The following is a 21,874-nucleotide window of genomic DNA, read 5'->3' as shown; positions in this document are numbered from 1 at the left end:
CCTTTGGACCCCCCCCTGCACCCATGAAATTTTCAAAGTGCCACTCGCAATTTGCTAATGCCTTCCAATTGACTCCTATGGGCCTTTTGGCCCATAGGAATCAATGGGAATTGCGAAAATTAACTTAAGAATTCAGTATTTATTTGGGATTCGGTAAAAATTGCGATTTTTACCGAATCACAAATGAATACCGAAAATAATGATGCACAGCATTTTGGAATTCTTAATTTGCGATTCGTTATTTTTCGCAAATTAAGAAGTGCAAAATATCTCAATGATGCATGTGCCCCCAAATGTGCCCTTCAAGCAGTCTGATTGGCACTGGCAAGCGCCCCCACCCTGTCCCAATACACTAAGTCCTGTCTGGGAGGTGGTCACTACTCCCTGTGCCAGGATACCTATTGTCTTGCCTTCCTCTGCTCGAGCTTGGCTCAGGAGTAGGAGGGCAGAATTGTGTCTCTGGTCAGCAGCGGCCACAGTTTGCTGTCCAGGTCTAGAAGTCTGTTAGCTGGAGCACTGAGGGCCTCCCGCAGGAGCTTTACAGTGCATGGAATTATACCTCCCACGCCATTTACGGTGTGGGAGGTATGATTCCAACATGTTTGATACCAAACACAACAGGGTTTGTTACAGCCAGTTTAGAGATGGTCATTGTGTAATGACACATGGCCACTCTATGTATATTACTGGCCGATGCACTTACAACCCGGGAGAATGGACTCCGAAGGTTGTAGGGGGTGTCCTGCTCATGCAGGGGCACCCTCGCACTTAGAACCGAGCACCCTGCCTTCAGGATTGAAAGCCCTGCCTTAGGGGTGACTTATAGGTGTTAAGTGCAGTGACCCCAGATAGAAAGAATCTTATATCTGTCGTAAGTGGTGCTAGCACCGGCTTACACAGGTTGCTATGGCAGGTCTGTAGTCACAATTTGAGTGGTCTCTCACGAGTGGCATCATACATGCTTCAGCCCATGGGAGACCCCTGGTGTACCTATGCCCTGGATACCTTAGTACAATGTACTAGGGACTTATCAGGGTACACCAGTAGCCAAGCTAGAGTGTACCTAGGTACTCACCATGTCCCATTCAGGGAAGAAGCACAGAGACGGGGGTCCTGATTAGCAGGATCCCAGTCAGACTAGTCAGTAAAACATAATGACACCAGCAAAAAGTGTGGGTGACCACGAAAGCAGATCCTCCTTTCCTACAACTGGCAAGTCCTTATTAAAGTGCACTGCGTGTGCCTAGGGCCTGTAAATCAAATGCTACTAGTGGGCCTGCAACACTGGTTGTGCCACCCACATAAGTAGCCCTGTAAACATGTCTCAGCCCTGCCATTGCAGTGTCTGTGAGTGCAGTTTTAAACTGCCATGTCAACCTGGCAAGTGCGCCCACTTGCCAGGCCTAAACCTTCACTTTTCTTACATGTATGGCACCCCGAAGGTAGGTCCATGGGCAGGGTGCAGTATATGTGAAATGTGGGACTTGTGTTGGTGTGTTTTACATGTCCTGGTAGTGAAATACTGCCAATTTCGTTTTTCACTATTGTAAGGACTAAATCTCCCATAGGTGATAATTAGAGCTGCCATGTAACATTGTAACTTTCAATTGGGAAGAGATAGAGATTTGGAGTTTAGGCTCTCTGAGCTCAGGATTTAAAAACTCATCGTTTAGGAAAGGTGGTTTTTAAGTTGGGTGTTTGAAAATGGCACTTTTAGAAAGTGGGCATTTTCTTGCTTTATCATCCGGTGCCTCTGCCTGCCTGTGGAATTAACGTTTGGTTTAGACCGACAACTGGGTTGTTTGTGCATTCACACAGAGGGAGCTATGGTGTGCTCTGCATATCCTGATGGCCCATCACCAGGCTGATGAGCCTTCCTCAGCTAGAATGGTAAGAGGAGTTGTCATTGACACCTGAATAGGGCTGTGTCTGGCCTCTCACACTGCTGTTTCCGCACCCCTGTAGTGTGTCTGGAGCCAAGGCAGGGTAAGGCAGGATCTTGTGGATAACAAAAGCTTTACTTTGAAGTATGCCTACTTTAAAGGCCAAAAGGGATATAAGTATTGGATCTGTAACCCCAAATGGAGAGAACCCTTCTGGATCAAGAGAAGACTTCCACGAGGAAGAGCTGGAGAGCTGTTAGGAAGAGTACTTCCCCTTTGCTCTGTTGCTTGGCTGGGTTGGCCTGCAGTTGCTGTTTCTGTCTTGGAGAGAAAAAGGAATAGACTTTGCTTTGTGTCCTGCTTGAGAAGATTATTCAAGGGCTTGTGTGTGCTAGCCTCCTGTTGGAAGTCTCAGGACCATCAAAGACTTCACCTGGAGCATCCTTGAACTCCACTGCTGGGAGCTCTGACCTGCCAAGTGGTGCCAATTCCAGTTCTGGACCCTTTAAGGTTGTTCCTGCTGCCAAAAACTGCAAAATCGATGCATCGCCCTTCCAGCGCCTGTTTTTCTGACGCATCACTGTAGTGCTGGAGAAGTTTCAATGCAGTGTTGCTATGCAGCCGAGGAAATCGATGCAGCACCTCTTTGTGGCCCGAAGAACCGCTGCAGCCTGACCCCAGCGACATCCGAGACCTCAGCACTGACTCCAATGCAGGCCCTTCTTTGCAGCTGAAAGAATCGACACATCACTGCTCCGCGGCTGAAAGAATTGACGCAACACCTGTTTGCCGCTGCTGCCTCGATCTCCAGCGTGTCCATATTTCCACGCATCACACTTGTGCACCAAGTTTTCCACTGTATGACCCGCACACCAGACCGTCTTCAGATTCCGATGCATCGCTTCCCCTTACAGTCCAGAACTGATGCAACACTTCTGCTTGCAGCAGAACTGACACACCAATTCCCTAGGGACTCAGGAACCGACACATCACTGTGTTTTCCAAAGCTTCCCTCCTCTGCAGCTGTTTTTCCGTATGAATTTTGATGCACCCCAAGTACTTTGTGTAAAACAACTGCACCCAAAGAGTTCTATGGACAGAATTGCTTAAAACTTTTAAAAGTGATATGTTGAGTTATGGATGTTGGACTTTTATCATTTTGGTCTTGTTTGTTTAGATAACGATTGGTTATTTTCTAAACTGGTGTGTTGTCCATTTGTAGTATTGTCACTGTGTTACTGTGTGTGTTATGAACAAATGCTTTACACATTGCCTCTTAGATAGTCCTGACTGCTCGTGTCAAGATACCAAGGGGGTGAGCTGGGTTTTTCTTGAGTGTGTAACTCCCTTACCCTCGTTAGAAGGTAGTTTCCCTACTTGGACAGGGTGCAAACCACTGACAACTAGAGACCCCCATTTGTAACACTGGTATTAAGAATTAAGGCCCTCACTCCGATAGCGGGCGGTTGGACTTCTGCCCGCTATCGCGGCAGTCAGGAGACTGCCCGACAAGCAGGAGGCGGTCCGACGGCCGCATTACAATGTGACCGCTGCCTGCCAGCCACAAAATACTCCTTTTTATGGCAGCTAGTGCTGCAGCCCAGGAAAAGGGCGGCAGCACAAGCTTCCGTGAAAAGGAGCACTTACTGCATGTCCATGCACCGTGTGCTATGCACCATCTGGTGCATGGCACACGGTGTATGGAGGTGGGTTGAAGCACTACATGTGCCCCGGGCCCACTTTACAGTGGCCCATGACAGATGGGGACCCTGTTTCCAACAGTTTTTTCATTGGCAGCCTTTTCGACATAATAAGGCTGTCAGTAAGGCGCATCGTAATCCCGACGGCAGTGCCTGCCTCGGCACCGCCTCCATTCGGAATAACAATTCTGACCGCTACCCCATCGGGATCACTGATCGTGGCAGAAATGGCAGTCTTCCCTCTAATCCCTGTGGGTCCGTCCGCCGATGTTGTCATCGTAATGAGCACCTAAGTTCTGGTCCCGAGCACCGGCAAACACCAGCACAAACTAAGCACTTTATCTCCATTTAAATCAGTGGATATGTATAGGTTTTGAAGCCCCAGAGTACTTTTAAAATCGAGTGAATGTCTCTTTTCATGGAATATGAAAAATGGTGTATGGCAAGCCTCAACAAATTATGTGTAACACTCATACACCATAGATAAAATCTAAAAAACCCTTTCCATATTGTTGCATAAGGTAATGCAGTGTTTGGTTTCACAAGTGACTCTTCACTTGTTGCCTCACGAAAAAGCTCCGAAAATTCTGTTGCCTCACATAGCTGTTGCTTCAGCAAATATGTTTTGATTGCAAATTGTGTTAAATGTTTTTTTTAAAGATTTGTTTAGTCAAATGATGGGCGAAATACAGGTTTTGCAACCTATTTGTGAGCAGCTGATTACAGACTAGCTGAGGTAATGCAATATTTTGTTTACACTATCCAATTGTTAAACAAGAACTCTTTCTTGCAATAATTGTGAAAGCATGTCAACACCTTATTGTGGAATGATTGTCACAGCACAGCCTGCTAAGAAAAGCTATGAAGTTTAAGACAGCTCATTAAAGAAATATTAAGGGGTCAGAGTCTGGGTAAGAAAACAGAACACGCCCTAATTATTCATGTTCTTGGTGACACCTTTGGAGAGTATTTTTTATCATCCATCACTCAGTTAAAAGTGGACTTGACACTGAGTTCACAGCATTATTAATATGTTTGTAAAGGTTGAGACTAAATATACAGGAGGGAGCATCTACCCCTGCTGCGTTTGCTTCTCAGTGCTCAACTTGTGCTAGTGATTGTGCGTGGTTGCTGATGAATGAATGACTGAATGAATGGGCATTTATGAAGCGCTCTATTTCTCCACAGAGTGTCCTGGCGCTCTGCACCTTAGCCCACACTTAAAGGGCAGATCAGTTTAGACTTGATGGTGGGCAGCAGGACACTTTTCGTGATCTGGACTTATTTTTCATCATCCGGTTTTGACCCAGAGCAAAGGAGAGAAAACCAGAGTAAGGAGAAAGATGGAAGAAGACTGAGAAGTGACAAGGGGCGAATGTAGGCATCAAATAGAACACAATACTGAGAGTAAGCGATAGCAAGTATAGGGTGGTGAAAGAGAAGTACAGGGTGGTGGAAGAAACAAGTAGGAGGTGTAATCAAGAGTAGGCAGCAGTGGTATTCGGCAACTCTGAGAAAAACTTTGTCCCTTGTACTATATTTTTTTAACAAGTGAAGCATAAGTTACTATAGGTAGTTGGTCAGCCTAGGTTTCATCCAGACCAAAGCCACCATTTCAGGCGTCATGAAGCCTAAAAGTCTCTTTCCATACTCCACAACCAGGAGGGCGGGAGATTGTCATCAGTGTGTTAAAGGGATCTCAGTACATTACATGCCGAGCATGCAAACACCAGCAACATTCATCTCGATGGTGATCCTTAGATTTCCCGTGAAACTGACATCAGTTTCAGTCTTAAAACTCCAAATTCTCCTTCTCAATTGTTGAAGGCGCCAAAGATCTCAACAATTCTGTGCATGTATCTTTGTAGTCGAACATGTGATGTCAAGGATTGTACAGCGGAGGACACCAGGGGCTGCTATGGCCCTGGACACACCAGCTGACCAATTGGATGACACTCGCTGTGTTGGGGTGATGAAGACAGGTAGTGAGGGAACACAGGGGATTTAAGGCTAGGGGAGGGTCAACATTGTGTGGGAAAAGCTCCACCAGGAGCAGAAGTACTAGACAGGCATATAGAAGACTAAAAGTTGTGTTCTTACTGATACACCATGCTTGCGCCTGACATGCATCCGATAAGATCCTACAGAAAAGTCCTATATTTAATTATCTAATTATTTGATATTCATCAATTTGGCTAATGTTCTTTTTCTTTTAAAATGGATAAATCGATGTTTAAATTAGAAACTGAAATTAATAGCGATGCACTTTATTTTTGCAGTTGGCAAGCCCATACTCGTACCGAAGACAGAGGACCCTTCTGATCAGGAGATTGAAATGTACCACCAAATGTACATCAATTCGCTGACCGAGCTCTTTGAACAACACAAGCTGGAATATGGTTTATCAGAAATCGACACCCTAACCATAACTTGATGCGATGCATCATTTATTACCAACCTATGAAAGAACCCAGACTCATGCTGTGGACAATATTAGCTTGCCAAAAATAACACAGAACATCCCTGCATCATTTGAACTGGTTTGAAAAATGCTGACATGTCTTGCAGTATAATTCAGCTTTATATAGCAAGTTTTTAGCATGCGTAAATAAAATATTTTGGACCTCATCTTGATTTTCCTTTTTTTCAGTGATTGGGTGTATTCTAAATGTATTTGTTCAATAACGTATATTCAAGGTTACTTTATAAGGATGTTGCTATCCAGTAAGGTTTTTGAGAAAAATAGTGCTGACCATACACAGAGCTTATGCCTTCTCCTTATTTGGAGTAACAAATCCACTTTGATTCAAGATTTGTCTGGTATTATTTATTTATACCTTTTTATTTTTGGATTTTAAGGTTAGAAAATTGATTTGTACGAAAAATACATACCATATATATTTGACATACACTTATTCAAACAACATATACTTGATCACAAAAACATCGTATATAGACAACAAAACATGAATCAGAACATATCATATATACATTCGCACAATAATTTGTGCAACAACACAAATATTCATTATTTGCACTATCTTTCTTTAAATGAAATGTATTCACAATGGAGAAAAAATCAGATGGAGAGAAAATCAATATCATAAACAATGCAAATGAAACTAAAAAGACTTAATCAATATTTCAGTCATTCAAGGAGCGAATTGTTCCTAGCTGTTTATCCAATACTTGTCTCCATTTGGCCGACGCGTTTCGAACTCGCTATTTTAATTTGCGTGTTCTCCTCAGGGCTTTATGACTTTTTCCTTCAAAGGGTCATCGCAGTTTAGTAGGGTTCAGTTATTCTATACGGGGGTCCCTGCCGTAGTTTCTTATTCGTGTAATCCCTTCTTTTAACTCGAAGTTCAGTCAGCATCCAACATTTCTTTCTTTTGGCGCCCCTACGGGTCCTGTGTGCCTGCTTTGCATCATGGCGCAATGATGGAAATCCACTGCAAGTGAGAAGTGCAGTTTTGAGCAGCAGGTATCGGGTAACGGACCGCTCTTACTAACATCGAGCGCACCACCCCGCCTTCAGAAGCTATAACGAACACCGCCGAGTGGGCAAAGCAGGCACACAGGACCCATAGGGGCGCCAAAAGAAAAAAATGTTGAATACATTTCATTTAAAGAAAGATAGTGCAAATAATGAATATTTGTGTTGTTGCACAAATTATTGTGCGAATGTATATTTGATATGTTCTGATTCATGTTTTGTTGTCTATATACGATGTTTTTGTGATCAAGTATATGTTGTTTGAATAAGTGTATGTCAAATATATATGGTATGTCTTTTTCGTACAAATCAATTTTCTAACCTTAAAATCCAAAAATAAAAAGGTATAAATAAATAATACCAGACAAATCTTGAATCAAAGTGGATTTGTTACTCCAAATAAGGAGAAGGCATAAGCTCTGTGTATGGTCAGCCCTATTTTTCTCAAAATATTACATATGGTCCAGCTGACCCTACGTCCCAGGACCTATCTCCCTGTTGTACAAAGCTATCCAGTAAGGAGCATGGTAACCATATAAAGGTACAATGACTCTGGCTAAATGCCGTCAGAGAGTCCTAGCGCTCCTGGTGATGTCACGAAATCCGATATCCCCAAAAAAGTCAGTTTAGTGCAGTCAAAACAGAACGTCCTTCAGCCAATCAGATTCGTTGCTAGGTTTCATTCCTCTTCTGCAAGAGCTGATCATATGGGATGAGGACCTCACACTGTAAACAGAGTTGGTTGGCGTAGCCAGAACCTCACCTTTCATGTGATAAGATGGGCAACATGATTGAGGTGGTTCTGTAAAGACCTATCTCTCCGCCTCTGCCAGTGGGAGGTACTGACTAAAGCCCCCCCTGCTGAGGTAAGTGAATGTGTGGACCTTGGATTCTATTTCAAGATTGACTAGCGGTTGGGCACTGAGAATCTAGGACCCATATCAAAGACGGGCAATACATGGAACCCATGTATTGATTAAGCGCTGATATTCCCCAAGAAGCAGAGAGAGGGCATGAAGACTTGGAAAGTCCTGTTAGGAAATCCAATAGAGCTGCTCTATTGATGGACAAGGCTGCTGAATGAATCGGTCAATTACCTAGAATGCTCTTAAGGCAGTCTTTTCGGAGCACCTTAGAGGGGTTGATACACAATCAACGACAAACAGGATCCTGATATATTTCCGTTGACAGTGGAAACTCAAAGAGGGAGACAATGGCCTTGATTACAACTATGCGGGAAATTCCATTTTGAGTACAAACTAATTTTTGCATCTGAAACAAAATGTACATGTGCAATTTGCCCATGTTCAAATTGCGGACCACAATCTATTTGCTCACATACCAACATGAGCATATATTCTTTGCAAATAGTGTGAAATTCCGATTTGTGCACCCTGGAATACATTCCAGCCTCCTAGAACACATTCCCGGGTGTGTAAATTACAATGTTGTACTATTTGCCATGCAGATACTTGCCAGATTTTACCCTTCTAAACATTCTTGGCCACGTGGCCCATGCTACTTAATTTCCGTTGGGCAAATAACACATCTTCAGTTATTAGTGCATGGGTAAATACTCCCCCGCCTCAACTTGTAATCTCATTTCAGTTGCTAATGGGAGTTTGCAACCAAAATGGAATTAGCCCTTTAGTTCTAATGAGGGCCTTGATGTCACCAAAGTAATCTTGAAGCACTTCAGTGCAAAGTTAGATTAGCATCTTAAAATCAGGTCAAGAGTACTCGGTGCTCCTAATATGAAACAGGCAACAAGCCAGATAGGCTTCTAGCTTTTAGAGCACTGACCTGGAAACTCTCGATTATGTTCCTGAGATAACAAAAGAGCCATTGATTTAAATTGGTGAGAGGGAACCAGAAGTTGGCAAACATTCAGGGCCTGATTCACAAAGGTAAACTTACACTTTTGTATGGGTTTGTGATTTTTTCAATTCGCAAAGGAATTTTACGAGCAGTATCTTTACAACTACGGAGTCTCTGTATTCAGAGCAGAGACGCTGCACATATAAAGACGGGCAGTCGTAAAGAAACTACTTGTAAAGTTGCTTTGTGAATTGCAAAAAATCATAAACTTACACAGAAGTGTAAGATTACCTTTGTAAATGAGGCACATAGGGCTTTAACAGGATCGGTACACATTTCAACATACTTTTTAAGAGGTGTTTTGCTCTACTCGTTGACACAGCCACTGAGGGAGGACTTTGAAGCTCTTAGCCAAAGAGATTTTGTAATATATAAATAAATGTCCAAGTTGATAAAGCTTCAGGTCTGGGAGAGTATTCATTAAGGCCCATATCTATTAACACATTTTGCCTTAGACACAGAATGGGTAAACTCTTTAATACATCAGGCCCTATTATTTTTTTAACACTAGTGGGGGTTCTATGCAATCATTCAGATCGTTGCTCACCGCTATTATAAATACAACTATAGTGTCTAATTTCATCAAGGATATCATTGACCATCTGATCCTAAGACCTAGCAAAGACTTGTCTAAATTATGGGGCATATTACCAACAAGTAGCGATAATTATCGCTAAATAGGCTTAGCGATGATTTTTTTATCGCTGGATATGTTAGCGGAGAAAACATGCTATTAGCAACGTTTTTCTCCATTGTGCTAAAATATCCAGCGATAGCAGCGAAATGCGTGAATATCGCTGAGAATACAGCGATATTCACGCATTAGCGACGAAATGCTCTTAGCCATGTTATCCACCTCCCATTGGATAACATGGCTAAGAACTGGTCTGAGCAGGCGTTGGTTTTTGGCAATAGCGGGAATATTTCCATCGCTACGCCTGCCTTGCTAATAGGCGATAGCAACGTTAGCGACTGCTTTCAGTCGCTAACAGGTTGGGTACGCCCACTTTGCATGTCATTAGCGATAAATATCGCTGACATGCAAAGCGGGCCCCAAACCGCTCGCTATCGCCTAAAAGCTGTCGCTAACATCAGTTAGCGACAGCTTGCTAATAGAGCGATAGAATTATCGTCTCTTAGCGGCCGAAAACGGCTGCTAAACCGGCTATAATTGCCTATCACCACCCTTGGTAATATGCCCCGTAGTGACCTGTAAACCCAGCATTAAGCGCTATTTTTTTTAATGCAAAATTCATCCGTGCACCAATTTTAGACATTTACATTACTCTCATTCTCCTGCGATAGGATTTTCCCCGATAGATGAAAAATTACACAACATGGCATAATCGTGTAATTTTGGGCATTTTTTCGTAAGAAGCATAATGTAAAATGCCGCACATTATGCAGGGTTATGCTCAGGTAAAGAAATGTTTGCCCTGGCCTCGTGTGAATGTGCCTCTATGAGGCAAATGACTCCGATTATTATTGACTTGAAAATTCATGCTGTAGCCCGAGTTAGAAGGATGAGGGAGCGGCTGTCCCATATGAGTGGTGGTACAACTGGTACTCTGTAAAGTCGTAGCATACAATTAGTTATTAGTGATATGTTTTACAACAGCCTTATAAAACACAAAAGCTCTGAGGATTTCCTTGGCTGCATCATTTTCCAGACCCATTAAGTAAATCATGAAACGAATTTGTAAACAAACAGCTTATCTTGCACACGGGCACAAGAGCTAAGTGTTCTTGTAAATGGGTTCAAGGTCTCAAAAACAATGAGCCAACGTTGTTCTTATGGAATGGCCTATAAATTTACACCCGGGTGCCGAGGAAAAGGGCCGAGGTCCAGGCACCAGATAAAATACCGGTGTCACGGCCGCTGTGGGTCACGCTGCCATTTAATATGTTTCTTTGGGACTCAGGATAGAAATTATACTTTCTAATACTTCTTGAAAAAAAGAAAAATGTAAATACTCCCAATTAATCAGGGCGTGAAAGGTGTTTCTATAGGGTAACATATATAGTTGTCATAGTGTCTACATGTCCTGATGCTGAACTCTACATTAAATGATCAATGGAAAACAGCGAATATATACTTTTACTTCGCATGCATTACGTTGCATGCCTTTACAACGCGGTTGTTACAACGATCGTATTGTTACACCGCAAACTATTACATCGCAAGTCATTTCAACGACTTGCTGTAGGGGGCGCGTTGGTCTTAAGAATAGTTTAAATTACTATTCCTACTCCAGTTTGTGCAACAGCAGGGAAGGCGTTGGATTCTAAACCCAAAACCAGTGCGCCCCCTACAGCAAGTCGTTTAAACCTCTTGCGATGTAATGGTTCGCGTTGTAACAACGCAGTGTAAAGGCATGCGATGTGAGGCATGTGTTGTTATGGCTGCTTCCCGAAAACAGCCAGTGAGTGATTCTGAAACAATTTACTGATAAGGCCTAAATTTTCATACTCGCCAGTGCAGCCTCCAATGCCTATGAAACCCGTGACAGACTCTGGACATTCTGGGCAACATTTCTTTAATTAACATTGTAGGAATTATATTGGTTTGTTTGAGAAATGTAGCAAAGTAATGACCGGTATACACAAATTTAATAAGGGGAACCCAAGACGTGAATTTTTAAAGATTTAAAGGAAAATAGCACTAAAAAGAACAAAGCACCGATGCAAGGTAATGGTTGCGGTAGACCAGGTCCTAGGCATGATCTCAGGCAGACTGCGATGGAGTGTGAGTCAGATATACCAACCAGGTTGGTCCTGGTCAAAGACTGTATCTTCTGACTTACTTTTGTAAGTCCCATTCAACCACAGGAGTACACTGCTAAGGAATCCAAGGACCTCAGTGAAGGGTACTTAGAGACTCTCATGATAACAGTCAGATTCTGACAGCAAAGTCCAGTCCAAGTTCAGCTGCCTCTAGTCAGGTGGGTAGTTTAGGGAAAAGGCCTCCTGTGGCTTGTGATGTTCCCATAGCCACACAGGAGGTCAGCCATTTTCTTTGCTCTAGGTACAAAGGGGCGCGTTCCAGTCCTTTAGGACTCCTATTAGGTCACAAACAGCAGGTCCAGTCCTCTTTTGTAGGTCCAGAAAGTATTCTGAAGTTGGTGCCTGGAGGTGACCTATTTATGCCTTGCACCAGCCAGAGGTGAGGGTGACTCAAGACCAATCAGGTCAAAATTCCCAATACCAACCCTACCCACTTTTTAAGTAGTTCCTGTTTGCATTATTGCAAAAAAGCCCAAAACGCTATATGTTAGAGCATTTTCAAGATGGTGAAAGTCTTCTGATACACTAAACATCAGCTCTGAGGGCTGGGGATCTGTGTATGAGTGTCATCCTGAAATCACCAGTGTTCTCCTACATCAAACACTAAAATCCAGTTTGAAGCAGGCAAGGTATCCACAACAAACACGAGACATAAGTCTGGTTAGGCAAAAGCAGGATCCTACAGCATCCACACAAGGGATCCACAAGAACTTCTTGGCACCCTGTACTCTCCCTTTCAAGTGCCTCCCAAGTGTTACATAGGGCTCACTAGACTGGTCAGTGGCTTTGGACAGCGTGGTGTCACGGGATGCCCATAGCCCCCACTCTGATTATTCTGTAGAGTTCAGAGGAGCATCTCTGCCCATTTAAGTCATCCTATTCTTTGCTCCTGGGAGAAATTTCACACCCTGTTCACACCTATTCAAGGCTGAGCATAGGCTGGGAGAAGCTATAGGTCTCGAAAAATCAGAAACTTGTTAACAGTCCTGCAAGTCCAGTGACTTGAACAATCTACATGTAATTAACCCAGAAACTCCTCTCAAATTGTATGATCATAGGAAAATATTTTATTTCACTGAGTCAACTTTTTCTTCATTATCACATACGAGAGCACCTTTAAATATGTGCGTTCAGCATTTCTGCTATTTTGTTTGATTTAATAGACTAAACATTCACTACATGTAGAAATAAAAATGTAGTCACATATAGTGTGTTGGTACTGGCCCTTCTGGATGGCTGAGGTTGTGTCCTTGCCAGGCAGGACCTACCACTCCCATTAGGGTTGGGTGAGTACACTCACTGTATAACCTGCGCTCACCCTTGGATAGCTTAGCACTGAGTAGAAAGGCTTATCACAGAGGCAATGTGTAAATGTGTAAATACACTGAGCATCACAAAAGAGACTTCACATGTTGTGTATGTAAATAAAGTTTGTATTCAACACATGCATTAATTAACACAACATGAACATCATGTATTTCTGGGCACAAATCACATTTGGAAATATCACTAGCAGTACTAGGCCCAACCGTGTTAAAATGACATCAGTAGTATGCACACTTGGGAAAGATCCTACTTTACCCTACAGCACCCTTATGCAGTGCTAAATGTTGTGGGAACTAGGCCCACCCTGGCAATTATTACAATTCAATGCACCCCAGATCACAACAATATAAAAAATGTGAACACACAGATAATTACAACACTTTTAAACGGCATCGTGGGCCAAGGCCGCACAGGTAAATACCAATGTTAACGTAGTACTCTTTTGGCAAGGAATCAACGTGTGAAGCAACACTGCAGTGCTGTGAAATTAATAACAGGCGGTGCTCATGCAGTCACTCCCACACACTCACTCAGCTTTCGGATGCGCTCCTCAGCCCAGTAAATTACTCTTACCACCAAGGTCCAATCCGGGCAATACTACCAGGCAATACAAAGTTGTCGAGCTGGTTGAGGAGAGGGCAGTTGTTCCGCCGCACTGAGGGCACAAAAGGAACAATTTATGAAAGGGGTGAAGCAGGGGAGCCTCTTGGAAAGAGAAGACAGACACACGTCGATCAAAGTATCACCCGGGCAATCCGGGCACAACAGAACATGAATCTGCTCCTCCGCACCTCCCCGGAAATGTTTTGTAATTTTGGTCTTTTAGGAAAATTGTTGGCATTTCCTGAAGAAGACACCGTTGTGTGTCGAAACGCGCGTCAAATTTTTATTGCCACACATGTAATTTCGAAGAAAAATGAATTGTGTTTTATAATTGAAATATGTTTTTGATTCATGATTATGACTTTTATTTAATATTAATAAAATAATTTTTGTACATATTGTTTCATTTTTTCTTTTGAACTCTTTTAATTGTTTGACAGTCTCACATACATTTTAAAACTTATGTAAAGTTACTTGGGAAAGATATTTTCAATTGTGCTTTTTATCCCTGTCCCAAGAACTATTTTAGTTTTCAGGGGGTCCTTGTTGTTTACACAGCCCTTTGATACGGTCGCACCAGACATTCCGCTCACACACAATAAAGAGTCGCAAATTCCGTACCTTCCTGGAAATGAGGCATGACGTCTGGTGCGTGTTAATACGGATCACTTCAGACAATTCCGCTCACACACACAGAAGAATTGCAAATTCTGTACCTCCCTGGAAATGAGGCACAACACCTGGTGCACGTTGATGCAGGTCGCATCAGACAATTCCAGTCACACATAGGCGCAAGTTTAGCAGTGCCGCACGAGGTAGAATAGAATGAGGCACTACTACAGTACTCCCTCCCTACGAGTGTCGCAACCTGTGAATCGGACACCGCACACAATGACCATGCAGTTGACATGTTGTATGAGAGAGAGGCTGCACAATCGACGAAGGGGGCCATGCTGGATCCCGCAATCAGTTAATAAGATCATCATCAACAAGTCGCTTATGTATGTGGAGGCCCAAATGATGCAGGGGCCCCACTCCTTAGATGAGGGCAGTACTTTTGGGGTTCTGCACAAGCAATCCGATTTCCAGGCCCAATACTTAGTTATACGCTCACACCACGCTACCAGTTGGGATACTGCAGACGATGTGGGCACTTAAGAGGGCAACGCCCTCCAGGTGTCACATGTAGACCGTAGGGGTCCCTCTTGGGAGGTTTTTGATGTCCCTGAGACCTCCACAAGAGAACAGGGGGCAAGCCAACAAGAACTTGGAGAGTACACTTCAGGGTGCCACAGAGCAGCAGGTAGTGAGCCCAGGTCAGCCACTATTCAGTAAAGGTGCACGGTCCCTTCCAATGTAAGTAATCCTCCTTGTGCACAACAGATTCCTCTGGCAGTGTGCACCAGGCAGTTCCAAGACGTCTGGTCCCACGTCCCCAAAAGTATATCTCTACCCTGCTGAAGTATGGCACCAATAGTTATACTGAAGTGTGCCTTGGAAGTGGGGGGGGGGTTTCAGGTGGTCTTCCTTCGAACTATAGATGTCTCCCCTAAATTTCAGTCTTGTCTGTCATTGGGCTGAGGAATGCAGATCTTAATCTTTAGTGGGGCCATGATCTGGCGTCCCAGAGGCCAAGTGTTACAACCTCTCCCTCCAATCTATCCAGCCGGGCCCTCAAATGGCAGAGGTCAGTCGTTCCAGTTGTATGCCCAATGTTTTATAGCTGTCACTGGGGAATGCACAGTTGTGCTCCCCCAGCCTCCAGTGTGGACTGGAGTCAAGCTAAAAGGCACACAAAGCGTTTTGGAGCAGAGAATTGCCTACTTTCTAGAAGTGGCCTTTCTCAGCTCAGCTATTAATGACAAATCCACCATTATACCACAAGAGGGTTTGTCATTGTGAATCCAATGATATGAAACACTATGAGGCGGCTCCACTGCAAACCACTAATGCAGCTTGAATTAATTTCAACCATTCCCCAATGTTAACCTATGGGAAGAGCCAACCTCATAGGAATTTGAAAACGCACAAGGGTATTCGTCACTATTTGCTCAACTCAACACAATGCTCACGGATTTCCTCTAGGTTACTGGGAGGCGGAGAGTGGCTCTCACCACTATGATGAGACCCAGGGCGGAATGGGATTTCGCGGTGCCGGATTTTGAGGCCTATTATCATGCAGCGCAGCTGCAGTGGTACACGAAATGGATGGCAGGTCGGTTAAAAAATACGGAAGACCCTGGTGGTCCGGACCCAGGCCTGAACTTCCTATCTTGAGTGCTGCTGCGTCTGCCGGTGGGGGTGATCCCCTCGGACTTACAAACGGTGCGCCAGTGTTGGAACAGACTAGCTAGACGAGCGCAGGTGCGGACCCCATATGTGCCTGAGATCCCGTTGGTTGTTTGTGAGGCATTGCCACATGTAGGGGACTGGAGCAGGTTGCGTTCATGGAATGAGGTTGGGATCTCCACTGTAGGAGATTTATTCAAAGACAATACCTTGCTCCCATTAAATGATCTTCGGGAGCGGTACGACCTCCCTAGAGGTGATTTCCTCCTACATGCCGCTCTGAAGGCAGCTATCAGAAAACATTGGCGTGAGGGGATGGTGGAACCCCAGACCTTCCTGGCCTGTCAGTATGTGGTGATTGCGGCGGGCACTATCAAGGCGGTTACTTGCCTCTACAGGCGTGTCACACAGGGACTGCGTCGGCCCCTAACAGCACTGCGCCTCAAATGGGAGGAGGACCTGGGTGAGGCCATTGATGAGAAACCATGGGGGAAAGTTGTGGAACGGGCCTGGAAAAGCTCTAGGAATGCACACTTCCAATTGATTCACTTCTATGTACTGCACAGGGCGTACCTTACCCCAGGCAAGATCAATGAATACTTTGGGGCCAGGACTGCGTGCCCCGAGATGCAATCTAGAGGGTTTGGGGTTTCTCCACATGTTCTGGGATGGTCCACATTTGGGAGAGTTCTGGAAGGGGATGATAAATGGGATGGCGGCTGTGACGGAGAGGGACATAGCAGTGATACCAGGTTGTTGTTTGCTGCACTTGTTCCCCCACAGTGCTAGGAATAAAGTTATTAGTAAGTTCATAGATCTGGGATTGGTGTTGGCTAAAAGGGAACTCACTAATCATTGAAAAACGAAAAACTGCCAAAGTGCAGCACGCTGGAATAGGGAGATGGTGAAGTGGGCAGATTGTGAGGGGACCTTCCGACTGTAGATGGCCAACCACACTGGTAATGACAGAACGCTGGAGATGGCACAGGCATGGGTGGCATTGGTGGATCTGTTGAAACACCTGACTGACGACACTCTCGATGACCCGGGGAAGGTGGACCTTGTAGCAGGGGAATGATCCAGGGGTTGCCTTGTTGCCTTGCGGGCATCCCTGGGTCGGGCTGACATGGTCATCATCCCATCCAATGGCACCAATAACCGGAAACATGGGATGCAGCACCCCTAATACATGACTGAATTGTCCAAGGTTCGAGTACAGATGCTTTGACGTATTAGCGACATGCCTGGGGGGTGGGGAGGGAGGGGGTTTGGAGGGAGTTTAGAGGTGGCTGGGAAGGCAGGAGGGGGGTCGTTGGTTGTTAATCCCACAGGGTTATAAAGTGGGATTTAGGACACATAGCGTGCATTAACAAGCACTACCGGATCCCGAGAAGAGGGCGGGCATTGGCTTAAGATGTGCATTATCATATTTCCCCAACAGGTGGAATAACAATCGAACCGGAAGGATTATTTTGCACTTTTATATCTCACTGTGTTGAATCTTCAGATGGATGTCATGCCTTTCCTGCAACACCCTGCGGGCGGTTGTCACTGTTTTATTGCAAATCAATAAACTTTGTCTACAAAAAAAGGGTATTCTTCACTACCTTGGCAGGGAACATACACGTGTACATGTCATGCCTTTCACCTACCACTTGCTCCACCCCATAAGACTTACCCCAGAGGTGCCCTAGTGGTAGCGAAAGGTCCCCTCAGGATTTTCCAGTGATTTAGAAAGGCCAACCTGAGCATAAGTGCAATTGCACAGGCACACTCCTGCAATGGCAAGCTTGACACATGTTTAAACACATCATAGGTGCAAGTGCGCACACACAGGCCTGTAACGGAAGGCTTGAGACATGTGTAAAAACATCAGGTAAGCACCACTTCCTAACATGTGTAGGAAGGAGGTGCACACTTTCACACTGCATTTACAGTGGGAAAGTGCCCAGCGCCCTTAGGCCACAATCAGCAAAACCCCAGTGGTGTCCCATGGGAAGAGTCGACCTCCTACGGAGGGAAAACCCACATGACGGTTCTTCACTACCTGGGCATGGAAGATCCATATGTATCTGCCCTGCCTTTCGCCTACCACTTTATCCACCCCTCAGGGCTTATCCTAGGGGTGCTCTAGTGGTAGTGAAAGGTCCTCTCAGGGGTTGGCTAATGAGTGAGAAAAGCCAACCTGAGCATAAGCTCAACTGCGCACCCCCAGGCCTGCAATGGCAGGCCTGATACATGTTTGGCACACTATTCCGGTGGGTGGCACAATCAGTGTTGCGTACCAGTATTAGCCAGTGCAGTGCTTGCCGTGGGTATGTGGTGTACTTTTTTACAGGGTAATCACTGGTACAACACCTAAACCAATCAAGTAAGCCCCACTTCCTAGCATGTGTAGGAAGGGTGTGCTCGCTTTCACACTGCGTTACAGTGGGAAGGTGCCCAGAGTCCTATGGCCACGAAAGGAGAATCAGCAAAAGTCAGGAGGAAAAACCCCAAAAAGTTTTAGGCAAATCCCCTAAGAAGGGCCATGTCCAACACAGGGTACACATGGCCCTTGACTTGCCTTTTAGTTCACTAATAGCATTGTCATAAAGGCAGAGAAAGGGGTGTTTCTCAGTTCATATTTAAAAACTTTGACTTTCAATAAATATATTACTAAAGTATCATGTGGTAGTGCACTGATATTTACAAACAGACTTCCTCCATTAAAAAAGGTCACACACTTTCCCACTGACATGCATTTGTTTATAAAACTATATAGCTTACAAACAATGTATGGAAAACGGCTCTTAGTAAGTATTTATAATTTGCCATCACCAAGTAAAGTATTCTGATTTGTTTCAAGCCTATTAAAGTTTGCTCTCATCTCACTACAGAATAACAAAAAAGGTGTTTTCCTAACTTTTTTAATGCATTTAGAAATATCTCTGCAGTTTCTTTACAAGCTATTTAAATGATGTGTGCCCTACATGATTGTCAGACAGTTCACTTTACGAAATCCTCTAACTTTGAGGTCAGAGAAAGAAAAGTAAACACCAATCACCAGGATAAAATAAGCAGCCATTTGTAAGAAGACACAAGCTGCCATGTTACCTCTTTCCTTGAACACACAGCAAATGTGACAAAATAAAAATGAAATTTAAAGGCTGCTTTATTGCTTATTCACTTTCTGAATGAACAGAACACCTGTTCTTTGCCAGCTCCAGCTTTCTCGCCAGAACGGGCCAGTAGGCCCTAAAAATAGCTTGCCCTGATAAAGTCTGATTCGCCTTTAGCGAGTGGGTGCGTAGATTTCTTGAGGCCTGTAATGGAGAGCCAAGGCAAATTAGTCTCCAGAAACTTCAGACAGAGAAAGGAGACTTTTTTAAAGTTGAATTTCCTCAATATTTATTAGAAATCCACCTTCACCATTTACTTTGATTTTTATTAACAATTAAAAATAGTTGATAATAATTTTTCTTGCTGGTCTCCTTCGTGAGATACTGTATTAGTATTTTACCTTGTACTCTGGTCTTCAACATAGAACAGCTAGACCTGCCACAGTGAAAATAGCTTACTGCCCCTTGTCACCATAGGGACATGGTAATATTAAATGTTTTACATGCCACACATTTAAAAACCATACATCCTAAATTGTGTGGTTCAAGGCTTACTTTGGGGTGACTTGCTAATATTTAAAAGGGAGGTTTTATGAAATGTTCTAACTTTGAGGTCAGAGAAAGAAAAGTAAACACCAATCACCAGGATAAAATAAGCAGCCATTTATAAGAAGACAAAAGCTGATATTTGAACACACAGCAAATGTGACAAAATAAAAATTAAATGTAAAGACTGCTTTATTGCTTATTCACTTTCTGTATGAACAGAACCCCAGTTCTTTGCCAGTTCCAGCTCTCTCGCTAGAACGGGCCAGTAAACCCTAAAAATAGTTTGCCCTGCTAAAATCTGATTCACCATAGCGAGTGGGTCAAGAGATTTCTTGAGGTCTGAGATGGAGAGTTAATGCAAATTAGACTCCAGAATCTTCAGAGAAAGGAGACTTTTTAAAAGTTGATTTTCTTCAATATTTATTAAAAATCCACCTTCACCATTTAATTTGATTTTTATTAACTTTTAAAAATAGTTGATAATTATTTTTCTTGCTGGTCTCATTCCTGAGATACTGTATTAGTATTTTACCTTGTACTCTGGTTATCTACATAGGACAGCTTGGCCTGCCACAGAGAAAATAGCTTTTTGCCCCTTGCCAAACTTTTAAAAACCATACACTCTACATTTTGTGGTACGAGGCTTACTTTGGGGTGACTTGCTAATATTTAAAAGGGAGGTTTTTACTTGTCAAAAAGGGTTATTTTAACTGGTCGCACCGCAGGTTTCACACTACAGCAGTCAGGCTACACAACATAGGTCAGAAGATATTTTTGCCATGCCACTGTAGTAGATGGGACAATAGTCCACAAGTGGTGTTTAATGTCCAGGCCCAGGGTTCACTTTCTACACCATATACTAGGGGCTTACAGGCATGTTAAATGTAACAATTAGGAATGGGCTAATTCAAACATGTTTAAACGGGCACAGGTATTTCTGCTCCGGGTTCGCATGGGTAAAATACACAGAGTTCCAAAGCCTTCAAAAATAGGGTCCGGCAAAAGCAAAAGATCTGGGGTAATGTAGATTTGCTACACAGAGGGATATTGCACTAAATTCTCCTGATAATTCTATACTTTTTTACATTGTTTCACCTTGTATTTCACTTCTTGAACACAAGTGTCAGGGTGAAACACCCCACATCCACAGGTTTATCACAGATCTAGTAATCCTGATGGAGCCAAGAACTTGTGTTACTGGCCCCAGTGCGATTGGATCCTGTAAAGTTTATTGTTGTTTTATGCATTCAGCTGATCCCAATATTTATTATTCTAAAGAGAACGTAAAGATATTAACTGTTCACCGATAAAGGGACTGAAATCGCAACAACAGAACTAAGTGGGGGCAGTGTCAGAAAATCTCTGAGTTCCAGAGATGCCCATTGACCTGCAATGTCCAGCTAGAAGAGAAGAAGTAATTTGCAAAAGAACAAATAACTTTACTGTCTCCATACCAGAGCACTGAAATTATTAAAAAGGGTAAGAAGACACAAAAATTGCAAAATTAATTGTTTCACTTGAGGAATAGGAAACTTTCCAATACCCATCCCAGCTGTGATTAGTGTTTAGGAGGGCTCAAGCTAGGCGTAGAAGCTGGTGGACGGAGTCCCCCACACTATGTTTAGAGAGGAGACGCTCTTCCTCCTTGCCAGAGGCCGGGTGGTGTCATCAACATGTGACACATCACTAAGTCTGTTTGCATATTCATTCAATCGCTGAGTGCAGTCACACATATTTATAATGTGGCCTCAAGGTGTTTTTAAACCCTTCTAAGAGAGTCAGTGTCTTCTTTTCAGTGAGAATTGCATAGAAGGAGAATTCTATAAAGGAACTGTTTACCATTCACACTTTTAGTGCTTAGCACTAAAGGTGTCGTATATAGTAACCTATAGCAGCTTGCTCAAAATGTTGCAGTTTACAGCCATTTTCAAGTACTGTTACTGATATAGCGCCTTAACCGCTGCGGTTTTTCCACCGCGGGGCGGGCGTTCTGAAGAGTGGGCGGGGCTGCGTCGGCCGACGGCAGCACGCAAGGGGTTAAATACATAAAACATGAGTAACGTATTGAAATAAAATGTTATTCTACAATGCTCCTTTAGATTTTATTTGTTCCTTTTGTATATAAAGCTCATACAGCCAGGGTGTCATTTTATAGCACTAACAAAGATCTATTAGCAGTTCAGTGTTGACTATAACATTCCATTAAAGTGAAGGGGTATGAGAGGGGGTGATGTCATCCCAGGTGATGTCACTGCACACTGTGTA

The 21,874-nt window shown here is 43.7% G+C and overlaps 1 protein-coding gene and 1 long non-coding RNA gene across 4 annotated transcripts in view; one reads left to right on the top strand and one right to left on the bottom strand.

Moving 5' to 3' along the window:
- LOC144791304 (diacylglycerol O-acyltransferase 2-like) overlaps positions 1 to 6,211 on the top strand; it is a 310,035-nt gene extending 303,824 nt beyond the window's left edge. For all 3 annotated transcript variants that reach the window (XM_078665970.1, XM_078665972.1, XM_078665971.1), the window contains exon 9: positions 5,863 to 6,211. In XM_078665970.1, coding sequence (XP_078522096.1) covers positions 5,863 to 6,017 — 155 coding nt within the window. In that variant the 3' untranslated portion in view covers positions 6,018 to 6,211. The remainder of the gene's footprint in view (positions 1 to 5,862) is intronic.
- The window catches only part of LOC144791305 (uncharacterized), a 120,146-nt gene that overhangs the window by 60,804 nt on the left and 37,468 nt on the right, over positions 1 to 21,874 (bottom strand). The window lies entirely within an intron of this gene.

Source organism: Lissotriton helveticus, chromosome 11 (genome assembly GCF_964261635.1).
Source record: "Lissotriton helveticus chromosome 11, aLisHel1.1, whole genome shotgun sequence".
NCBI lineage: Eukaryota > Metazoa > Chordata > Amphibia > Caudata > Salamandridae > Lissotriton > Lissotriton helveticus.
Note: the sequence above shows the minus strand (reverse complement) of the source record. Positions and strands in the feature narration are given on the sequence as shown.